General features: G+C 35.9%; 1 protein-coding gene across 3 annotated transcripts in view; it reads right to left on the reverse strand.

Moving 5' to 3' along the window:
- Nucleotides 1-1,467: 1,467 nt before the first annotated feature.
- The window catches only part of LOC140164806 (protein HID1-like), a 49,964-nt gene continuing 38,535 nt past the window's right edge, over nucleotides 1,468-12,896 (reverse strand). For 2 of the 3 annotated variants that reach the window (XM_072188177.1, XM_072188175.1), the window contains one exon: nucleotides 12,371-12,806. In XM_072188177.1, the coding sequence (XP_072044278.1) occupies nucleotides 12,734-12,806 (73 nt within the window). In that variant the 3' untranslated portion in view covers nucleotides 12,371-12,733. Of the gene's footprint in view, nucleotides 1,957-12,370; nucleotides 12,807-12,896 lie in introns of those variants that run through there. The other variant, XM_072188176.1, reaches the window with a different exon arrangement.

Here is a 12,896-nt window from a genome sequence, read left to right on the forward strand (position 1 = left end):
TGATCAGTGCACATATCATGAATTTTGGCAGTACCAGCTACACTCCTGGACAAAAATAGTTGGCACACTTAACAATTGAAATGTGTGCCCTATCAAAAGGTGAGTGAAAGTGCAAGCGAGATTAGGGGGGTCTGCGCTTCACATGTACCAGATATGTGATGCACACACTACTCCCCCATGTATCTCACCCTTAACTTCCCCATATGTGACCGTCCACGGCGAATGAGCCGTAAATTCCTCCCCAGGTCAATTTTGTTTTATTTTGTGTTTAAAAAATAAACATCATAAACTTAAAAATGGTATATCATTTGACTTCAAACGATATCCAGAAGCGGGGTTATGGTTTGTTAAACTTTGCTCCTTCAACAAAATTATAGCTTTTTACGTTTTTACATGCGTCTCTTTTCCACATTGTTGGCAATAAATATCAAACAGTCATAATTGGCGGTCATTTCAAATCATCCCCAAGTCAACGAGGTTTAAGAAAGTTCTCTCATTGTTAATTGTTGGTTATGCATACCTGTACAAAATACAATGCCTGGTAACCCACCACTTGAACAGGATTTAGCAATATAAGCAAACAAAGACCAGAGCTATTAAAGTTCTATTACGCTACTTGCACGGTTCCGCCATTATGCACTATATGTGGGAGAGCCTCGAACTGGCAGCATACATGAATGGGAATTGAACTAGTCATAACGTTCTGTGTAAGGTTACATAATTCTTCCTTTCATGTATGCTGCCAGTTCGAGGCTCTCCCCGCATAGTGCATAATGGCGGAACCGTGCAAGTAGCGAATAGCCATCTAAGGTAGAAGCTTATTATCCACTTCAACAATAGGATTATTGATTAGTTTTGACTATCGAAATGAGACGGATGTCGGGCCAGCTTAAGTTACCGATGAATATGACCTTCGTACACATTTTACACCGTAACTCGGAATACAATTTAGGGAATTTACGGCTCATTTGTGCTGCCGGGTCACATATTTCAATGTTGGAGGGTCTCATGGACCTGTTGACAACATGGCTTTGTCCATCATTGAAATTGAATTCTCGCTATTAGCAATAAAAGCGCCGCCAGCGGTTTGCGATATAATCGTGATGTATCATGGGAAAAATTCGACATCCAAGTCCGCATAATCTGAATATTACCATGCTATTACATAGGAACCGTGACAATATTTTTAATTTGTCAATATAACGGTATTACACGCAAATCGATAGAGAAAAAATTAATTGTGCACATTTCAAATCACATTATTTAGTATTATCGTGCATATCGATTCGCGTGTAACACCTTTATTTTGACAAACTAAAAAATATTGTCACGTGTTCCTATGTAATAGCATGGTAATATTCGTATTGCGCGGACTTTGATGTCGACCTTTTCCCATGATACATCATGATACATCACGATTACATCGCAAACCGCTGGCGGCGCCCTTATTGCGAATAGCGAGAATTGGGGGTAGTGGGGCAGGGGAAGAGATATACCAAAACACAGGCAAAGTGTGCCAACATTTTTTCTCAGGATTGTAGACCCAAATTTGGTTCTCAATTAAATTTGATTGTGGGCAACAGAGAGCCAAAATGATTTCAATGATATGTGTTTGAGGGCCAAATACACCTTATCAAGCTATGTTGACTGTACATTTCAGAGCTGGGGATGAGGGCCAACCGTGATCTGGCCCGCTTGTCACCTATTGAGAATTCCCATTTTAGAGGAATGAACCAACTGAGCAATAGTCTTTTAAAACAAAGAACCAATCATGTTAATTGGTTCATTTTGTAACGTATACATGTATGCAGGTGATGTCTTTGAAAAATATGCGGGAAACTTTTCAGATCATATCTACTGATATGTGAGTACATTAATCTCTATTTATAAGCTCACACTCGCTGGATTTCAAAGAGCCGGACATCGGTGTCGTACCAGATTGGTGGATCCAAATTCCTGATGGTTGTTGGTTGGTTGGTTTAGTGGTAAGCATTGGAATAAGAAAATCACATAGAATAATGGATGGTTTAATAAAACAAACCGTGTCAACATACAGACTGACACACACACACCTATGCACGCACCCCACATAAATGACATACAGTCTTCATGGAGGATGTACAGTGCTAAAGAAGTGCATGAGAGGCGGGAGAGTGTGTATTCATAAAATTTTCCTACACAAAGTAACTGCGTACATGTATGGGACCTCCAAATGGGGACATAAAATTGCGCAAATGCATATTGTTTCTAGTCCACTGCATATGAACAGAAATGATGAAACTTCCACGGTTGGACGTAACTTTGCAGTTGCGTGAACAAAAATATCCTTATTAGCGAGGATTATCCATGTGCACCCTCACACTCTCATTAACCCACTAACATGACCATAACATACAGGTTAAATGGACTATTCCAGTTGAAATCCATACACCCTTATGGAAGACATGACCTTAATATTCCACACCTGGGGAATGTGAATTTCGAATGGGTTTACCTGAATGGGCAACTCCATTTAAAATGTACAACCACTGTGTGAGTGATTAAGGTGAGTGATTAAGGTCTTGCATATAGTGTGTATGGATTTCAACTGGAACAGCCCAATTACATTATTTTGTAGGTAAATGTATGTGCCATATAAGACTGACCTGGTCCACAATTTCCGCTCTCTTATTCCAATATCTTCAAGAGTTTTCCCTACTTTATTTAAAAGATATACTAATTTCTTAAGAGGCAGCTCTGCATGGGAACCAATCTCACAACCTCTGTTTTTCAAAGTGAGATCTATATCCAACTACAGAGGGAGGTGTTGCCAAGGTTGCATGAATGATGTATGAATATTTTTACATGATGATGGCTACAACATGTGTCTCCTAATTTGCATGCATGACATCTTACATCGAACACCAACCATTTTATTACCATGCAGTCCACTGATAATAATAGGCTGTTCCAGATGAAATCCATATTCCCCCTATGGAAGACATGATCTTAACCTCCCACACAGGGAGTGTAGATTTTAAACGGACTCACCAATTCAGGTAACCCTGTTTGACATTTACACTTCCAATGTGGATTGTGGAAGATTAAAGTCATCTGTCATGCCTTCCATAAGGGGTATGGATTTCAACTGGAATAGTCCAATTTGCTTCAATTCTAAACTACTACTTCTGACAATACAACAATTGATATTTAATACCACCACAAAATTACCAGCAACTACACAAATGTACAATAGTATTATATAGGATTTTATTTGAATATATACATGTACAAAGACAGCACAACAGCATAAAACATACTTGCACTCGTTGTCAAAGGTGATGAAACTAACAATAGCATCATATCAATAACTAAGATATTTGAAAGAAATTATGTCAAATTATAGAACTTCTCAATGTCAAGAAAACAATGGGCTATTCCTGTTAATATCCATAAACCCCATGACCTTAATTAATCTCCAACATATATGGTGTAGATTTCAACTGGAGTCACCAATTCAAGTAACTCCATGTGAAATTCACAATCCCTGTGTGGGAGATTAAGATCAGGTCTTCCATAGGGGGTGTATGGATTTCAACTGGAATAGCCCAATGTTTGTTTGTCCGTAGCTTAAAGGAGGATAGTCCAATATCACAAAGTGGAATTCACTGTAGAAGTGATGATGTAACAGGATTAACTACCTTAGCAATAGGTTAAAACAATTTTTGAATATATCGCACTGCACTAGTACGTTCACACAGTACCTCTGCATTGAGCCATAGATGTCAAAGAACGGGGATAAAGACCTGGATTGTAATTCTATAGAATCTTCATATCATGCTGATCACTCGCACCTGTAAGATAGGTATCTTTGAAAAGAACTGTATTGTATTCAACCTATGATTGCAGACATACACAGTTGATGAGTGCAGCCTGCTTGTAGTGCAGGGCGATATATTCTAAAATTGTTTTAACCTATTGCTATGGTAGTTAATCCTGTTACATCATCACTTCTACAGCGAATTTACCCCACGGTTGAATGACCTTGACCCCACTTGCCAATTATAAAGTTTTATATCAGTGTGTCAATCCTTCTTCACATGAAAAACAAAATAAGCATTTGACGGCTCCATAGAATATTTTGTAAATAAAAAGTGAGTTTAACTAATTTTGGCACATTTTGGCTCATTTTTGAAACATTTCTCAGCCCTAAAAGTAAAAACTTTTGGATTTTCAGATACAGGTTGGTCGGTTGTGGACAAACAAACAATTTTTCTTGGCCTGATTACAACTACACCAGGCACAAAAAGAAACTCGTCAGTTATATTCCTCCTTGCTGTTCAATAACTTGATAATATTGGATTATTCTGAAATATACATTTTGTTAATTGGACTTTGCTTTCTCATTTGACACCCTGTTCGTGAAAAACGAACAAGAATTGACCAAGATATGCACCTCCAAAGCCTCGAACCCCAAAATCAAAAGTTGCATTTTCAACGATTTTCAATGGGAACGCATCGTTGTATTGCACACAAGCACCACGGGCCAATCAATAAAGCACACAATGTAACAGGCACAATTGAATCGTTAAAATTGCAACTTTTCATTTTGGGGTTTGAGAGTTTGGAGGCGCATATCTTGGTCAATTCTTGCTCAATGTTCATGAACAGGGTGTCAAATGAGAAAGAAAAGTCCAATTAACAAAATGTATATTTCAGAATAATCCAAAATTAACAAGTTATTGAACAGCAAGGATGAATATAACTGATGAGTTTCTTTTCGTGCCTGGTGTATATTGCATCAACTAGCTACTATTTTGTTCAAGTAACTGTTTCTACATTTTATATTATCTATGAAAACTCAGCCATTCAATAATATCTTCACAAACCTAAACACACACATGAAATTTCACAGGATCTATTTTCAATTACAGTAATTTAAGTCTCTATATAAACTCACAGGGGAATTATACCTAAAACAAAACCCCCACTTTAGTCAAACCTATAATTTAGATAAAACAGTTGTTTAGTATTCTTTTTTAATGTACTTTTAACATTAAAGGTATTTTGTTGCATGTAATTTATTATTTCTCTCTAGTAAGCCAAGCCAGGGACCCCTGAGTATTTAGACCAGCATTCTTGGCTTCCTTGATAGCTCAATTGCAATTGGTTAAGAGTGCTGTGCTGGTCTAGATACCAAGGGTACCAGGGTTGGTCAAGGATGAAATCTGTTCTTCCTTAACCTACTGGAGGGAACGAACAAATTACGAGCATACCAATGAACTTTGAGGGCTTTTTTCTTTTTCAACGTCCTTGCTGCATATACTACACCATCCACTGAATATGCAAAATGTGGTGATAATATAACCACACTAAAGCATCAAGGAACATTTTACAAACAATGAAATTGCAAGTTAATTTTTTGTGTGCTGCAGATGCACATTAGGTTTACATCCTTATATCCTATATTATACAGTTATAGCATACCAGCTCCTGATAAAGGGCTATTCCAGTTGAAATCCATACACCCCATAAACAAGATCTTAATCTCCGACACAGGGGGTGTAGATTTCAAATTGAGTCACTCATTCTATGACGTCTGAAATGCTGTTTTCTTAACTGTGTATTTCCAATTTGTTTGTGCGTTTGTTTTGTTTTAATAACCCTGATATTATGGTGACACTTGCCAACATCACAGAAATACAACACTAACCTTGTACTCTAAGCACTACATGCAACATAACAATACATGCAAACTCACATAGAACTAAACATTAGAAATAAACACATCATGATATTTACGCCAGATTCATATTTTCTTATTAGATGTTGAATATTTGAGCAACAAGCATTCGTCATTCCATCTGTGTCAAGTCATTTTTTCATTATCTTCTAATAAACATTTTTTGACAAAATATAAATTATAATTATTCAATTTAAACCAGATTTAATAATGAATACTTGCTGCATCAAATATTTAATGTCAAATAAAATATATGAACCATACATCCGAAATTAAAATGCCAAATCCTGTTCACATATTATGAGTACTACATGTACTATCCGTCCAGCGCATATAATTTGCACAAGGTCTGATGTACATGCTTGACGTCGCACGCATACTAAGCAAGGACTACTCTTACAAATAATTTGGCATTTTATTTTACTTTGATACTGACAGGTCCTTAAATTCATGTTATTTACCTGAAAATACTAAATCTATGTTGGTTTCTGATTCTGAAAAAGCTTTTGTTCTAAAGGATTTTTACATTGTTTATTAAGAGGTATTTTCATTAAAAAGAGACCCGTGGGAGAAACAGATTACAAAATGAAATAGACAACAAAAATGCAATTTTGTCATTGGGCAGGAAATACCTATGTGTCATTGGCCCCTGAACATGTATAAATCAAAACCTCTTAGCAGTTTTGTTTGAAACATGTTCAGGGGCGCAAGCACATAGGTTTTTCCTGCCCAATGATGAATTGGAACAAAATTAAAATTATCTTACTGTCTCCAACATTAAATACTGTTTAATCCCATGGGCACTACTGCTTTTCTATCAGAGCCCATGATTGGCTAATTACATGATATAATCATATGAGTAACCAATCAAAACAGAGCTTTTACATCTCTCAGCAAATCCCCTTCAGCCCTACTGACTTTCTTATCATATCTCTGATTGGCTCCATGCACGATATACCTATCTTTGTGCCCAATCAAAACAGTTGTTAGAGAGCTTAGAGAGTGCCCATGGGGTTCTATCTATAAACTAGACTACAATATACCAAGCAGACCATCATTATATACAACATTATATAAGACAAGTACATACTATATATTCTTAATATAATCTAGAATAACTATTATCATATAATGATAAGGTCATACATAATTGCACTAAAAAGGGAGGTGTTTCAAAATACGAAAACACAAAAGAGAGCAATATAGCTTTCACATCTTTTTATAATTAATTAAGTATCTGTGGTAATAATTTGTGAAATTTCACCACCGACAATAAATTCATTTCAAGTATTTTGACATCAAATATCATTAATTAGAAATATTCTCACAATTATATTCAGACATTCCTCTACTAAATTAGTGGCTCCTTTAGGGAGCGGTCATTGTTTACACTGGGGGAATTTCAATTTTTCTTTTTAAAGTTCCCCTTCATGACTTACAAACCATTTCATGTCCTCCTACAGGGTGTATCAAAATGATTGGTACCGACGACTTCTCATTTTTGCCGATTTTTTAAAACTATTTTTGTACCAGTTTGGGGTTAATTGTTTAAATATTTGAAAATATGGTAGTTTTATCTTTTCTAATAATTTTAGATCATAAAGATAGAACATTTTGTTCAGAAGTTACATCATTTTAAAGGAAAGTAGGTTTTTACACTTTTCATCGTAACGCTTTACGCTTATATCAGTAGCGCACCATTTTCAAAGCTCTATTTTACTACAAATACCTTGTGAGAATGATATTGTGAAAATTATGGAAATGTTTAACTTTTTCCTTGCATATTTCTTCATTCATAATTTATATAAATGTTCTAATCAATATTTATTGGTTGGGAGTAATATTATTGACCTGAATAATTTAGGTAGGGTGAAAGAAGTTTGGGGTGTATCAACACCTTCTTAGGTGGTTATTTAAATTGTAGATGTTTGAGATTACAAAGTAGGTGGTGTGGCAGAATGGCTATAGACTGTAGACAGTGTATGTTAAGTTAACCTAATAAAAGTTATTGGAATGGCTCCACAGTATTCAACACTTCAGCGTGCATTCATAGTAAAGAATTACTGGTTGGCACGAAGCTATGGAGAAGTGCAGAGAAGATTTAGAAGACAGTTTCCAAGAGCAAGGAGTATCCCATGCAAACCTGCAATGTTTAAAAATTTGGGAAGTTACAGAATGGATCCATCCCAGGTGTTAAGTTCATTCAAGATAGGGCTTCACCTCACACTGTCAGAGTCGTAATGCAGGGACTTCAGGAACTATCTTTCTAAAAGCATGTGTAAAGCAATTTTATGTTATGAGGGCTGAGTTGATATATTGAAGAGCACTCATGTATGCAATAAATAGTTCAAGCTGTGAACCTATTCAACTTGTGTTGTGTAAGTATAAAACCATGATTACATCGATCTTCATTTAAATGACAATAGCTCCCAGATGATCAACCTATTATCTTCAGATTATTAAATCAATAAGTGAACATATGCCCCTTTCTATTTAAAGTACAAAAACTATGTTAATTAGGAATTATATATTTTTGATATATTTTTTTTAATGTCACATAGCCCGGTACCAATCATTTTGATACACCTTTTATTATCACATTCCCCTACTCCTGTGTAAATAATGACTGCTCCCTAAGACTGGCTGCTACTACAGTGCCCATCACTCAATAAGGGCAGAGAAGCCTAAAAAATGATAAATTGTTAGCTCAGATCATCACATTCTCAATAGTAATATGTGACATGATCAACGGGAATGAGTCACACGTCAGCAATTTTCAATACGCTTTTAACATCAATTTCTGGCAGTTTACAAATGCTACATTTTGATGCAACCCCACCAAAATCGGACATCTGGTTACTGAGTTATGAGCAATTTATCAATTGCTGAAATAATATAAAACAAAAGAATTTGAACAGTTTTTGCCAAAAACTCAAAACAATATTAGCAACATCCAACTCATTGCCCTTGATCATGTCACATACATATATCTTCTCCCAACAAAGGCAATAGCAAAACACAATTAACAGACTTGTAGTTGAGTTATGACTTGCGTCTCAACAAAAAATATAAAAATATTCTCAAATTGTAGAGTGACTTGACAGGCTCAACTTGACCTGAAGAACAGTTCCAATGACTAAACTAAACCTGAATTTTCATTACTCGACTACAAGTCTGCCTATTAAGCAGCAACTAAATTTGTTGGCGTAAGTTAAGAATAGGGTATTCCAGTTGAAAACCACACACCCCCTATGGAAGACATCATGTATAAATCTCCCACACAGGGGGTGTAGATTTCAAATGGAGTCACCTATTCAGGGAACCCTATTTGAAATTTGCACTACCTGTGAGGAAGATTATGGTCATGCCTTCCATAAAGGGTGTATGGATTTCAACTAGAATACCACTCGCATTATACCCTTCATTCACACAGAATCATGTTTGGCCGGACATTTTTTAACTTTATTTTCACTATGAACTTTTAAAGTAACAAAAACAAGTATATGATTAATGTACTTTTTGCCATTTGGAAATGTAAGCAAAACTAGTTATGGCAGTTCAAAAATGTTGGGTGAAAAAATCTTTTACAAAAATGGGCAACTGTTTCAAATTTTCACAGATACAGACATAGGTCGTGTTCACACTATGCCTGTTTTGCCCTGGGTCCGGGTACAACCCGGTTAGACCCGGTTGGTTATAAGTGTGAACAGGAAAAACCTCAAAAAAATCGACCGGTCAATTTTTTTCAACCTAGGAAAGAGTAGGTTAAAACCGGGTCAAACCGGGTATGACCCGGTCAATTGTAGTGTGAACAGAAATTCACTGTTTGACCCGCATTACTAGAAGTAAACGCAACCATTAGGCCTATCACCCCATTTTGGCAATAAAATCAATAAACATCTATTCCTGAGATAAGAAAGTTAGTTTCATGCAAACAAATTACTAGCATTATCGAATCAAGAAGTAACAATTATTTTTGTGAGTTTTTAACCCAAAACAGAAGCATAAATTACATAAGGTGGAATTAGAAAATAAAATTTAAAAAATTAGCATAGTTAGGCCGGGAGCCTGTTATATATACCGGTAATAGTCAATGACAGAATATGTAGGCCTATAGGCCTACTATACGCCTGCATCATCAGTAGGCTTAGGTAAAATAATCAACCCGGGTCAATTTTCTTCATGAGAGTGGCTATAGTGTGAACAGAGATTTTTGAACCGGGACCCGGGTACAACCCGGATTAACTCGGGTCCCGGGTAAATAATTCATATGTGAACATGCCCATACATGTATTATTTTCATCATTTCATTTCATTTTCATCATTTCATTTAACATTTCACCAAAAAGTTTACTTTCAACTTGTCTGTTACTTTCAAAGATAAAATGAAGAAAAAAATTCCAGTCAAATGCAATCCGGTGTGCACTCTTACACTCTTAAAGACCAAATCACAAACCCCATACATTGTACTTGGTGAGGGTATTCAGAAGTTATTGCTATAATTATGAATTAATGGAAGACACTTCATTTATGAAAGGTAACTTTTATAAAGTTACTTTTTTAAAGTCATTAATTCTAAACGTAAATAATCCCATGTTTAATTGTGACAGCTTTTGATTGAATAAACACCACAGAATTAACAGAGAACCCAGACTCAACCACCATCTTGATACCTGCATGGAGCAAAAATTGAGGGTATTTGGTTTTGCTCAGATTGCGCTTTCTTTGAGGCAGTCATTGTCATAACAACATCGTATACTAGACGCATTTGATGCGACCTGCATGCGATACCTATTACACATCAGTTGAGACGCAGAATCACTTCTGTTCGTTTCCATGCACTGTCGATAAGAACCTGAATTCCCCCCATAGCTGACCACCCTATTGTACATGGCGGTATAGGGAGTCTGGGTTCTCTGGTTTTAATTCTGTGATTAACACCCAGAAGATGTTGCATTTGCCAAAAAGGGGTGAAGATATGTAATCATTGGATGCATTCATTTTATATCAAAATTCAGCCAAATTTTCATTGATAATAACCTAATGACAGACTTGACCGTGAATAAATACCATAATGGCAGTGAATAACACCAAAGCAGAATTTTACCAGCTTTGACATGGAAATTGTTATTACAGTCCTCTTTTATCTGACCATGATGAGACCAAGCACTGACTGGATATGTGAAAACTCCGGATAAGTGTTTTATGTATAATTCTGCATTGCATGTCAAAAATACTCAAATTATGGGACAGCACACAATTACTCAGCTAGGTGTAATAACACTAAGAAATGGTATTTAAGTAATGCAACATAGATATGTCCTCCTGAATGCCTCAGAGCATTATTCCTAATTCCAGAAAAATTTGGTACTAATTTTTTGATATTAAAAACAATATCATCTTGTCTTGACAACTGAAACATAGCTAAACCCTAATCCTTTAGTTAGATCTAACTGGCAATAAAAGCCACATTTTAATATTTTTGCAATTTGAGGGAAAATGGATACAAAAAATTGGTCTTACAATTGTAGTCACAAAATTCTGAGACTTGGCACAAGTCTAAGCATTCAAAATCTTGTGTACATAGGTTAAAGGTCAGGTCATAATTTTAACATCATCATTTCATTTCATTTTCATTTCATTTCATTGAGTTGGCAGCTTCAACTGTCGCCAGTCGTACAATCGCCAACTTACCCTGAAACCTTGGATTGAGTGCAGATATCAGAACCGGGGATGGTCCCCCTTCTCTTTTTGAATAGCTCCGACACTTTAACGTGCAGAGATGAATCCTACTGAACACTGGACCAACGGCTTTATGTGACTTCAGAATCACGGACGTCGCACATACACTACCTATATCTGCACGTGCTAAGTAGTGTATGGGGGCGAGAAGAAATTCTACAATTAAATTCTGTGATGAAACTGGACTTCATTGAAGGATTCCCGACCACATAGGAACTTTTTGGGAGGGAAGAGAATTTTCACCTAAGGCAAGCCCAAGGATCAAACCCTTGCCGATCGTATCTCCCGGACGACAGCGCAACACCTTAACCGCTCTTATGTTAATTTTGATAATTGATTATAAAAGAGATTTGGAATGTGTTTTCCAAAAATTAGAATGCATTTAACCATTGTACAAGTATCTTTTGGCTTGATTGTTACAGCATGTTTTTAGCCCTTATTTTAAAATATTGACCAAATATTAAAATTGATCATACTCTGCTTAATTAAAAGGGCCCGGGCATTTTCAAATTTCAAGATTACTCTCACAAATGCTTCACAGAGTACATTGTTTTTCAAACAAAATTATATTGACAGACTGTTCCACATGTGAAAAAAAAAGAGAAGAACCAAGTAGATATTTACGATTATGGAATGTTAAATTTTGTTTTAAAAAAGAAAAAAAAACTCAACTACCACCTAATATTCACAAAAAGAGTATGAATATTAATATACAGTTACATAATCAGGACAGTAAAATAATATATTTAAAAGTGTTAAGGGGTACTACACCTCGATAAATTTAGTGTCTATTTTTGCATTTTTCTCAAAACTAATAACACAGTGGTAACAAAAGTTATGTATATTATAGGGGCAAGGAATCCAATTACTACACTGGAATTTCAGTAACCCAAGACAAGCTGGTTTGTTATTTATGATCAGAAATAAGGTACCGCTAGGATGTACCTCGTTTCCTATCATATATACTGAACCGCTTGTCTCGAGTCACTGAAATTTCAGTGTAGTAATTGGATTCCTTGCCCCAATAATATACATAACTTTTGTTACCAGTGTGTAATTATTTTTGAGAAAATGCAAAAATAGTCACAAATTTACCACATGGGTGTAGTACCCCTTAAGTCACTGGAATTCTCTCTTTTGCACCCTGGATCTACAGTTACCTAGCTAGGCTACAAATAATATGCACAAAACTTTAAAATAAATAATAAAAGTCAGCACAAGATAAGCACGAAATGGAACAGTTTCAGCTGCAGAGTTCTCTATCCATCTTTAGCTGTCCTTTATTCTCTGCACTTCAAAAAGTTTGACGGCGGTATCGTACCAGATGGGCGGCTCCACATTCCTAGATGGAAAGAAGTTTAATATTAGTACAGATATGGTGAGGAATTTTCCTGGTATTTCTGAAGAAGATGAATCTCCCATTCAAATAAAA

The sequence above is a fragment of the Amphiura filiformis genome, chromosome 11 (assembly GCF_039555335.1).
Source record: "Amphiura filiformis chromosome 11, Afil_fr2py, whole genome shotgun sequence".
Taxonomy (NCBI): Eukaryota; Metazoa; Echinodermata; class Ophiuroidea; order Amphilepidida; family Amphiuridae; genus Amphiura; species Amphiura filiformis.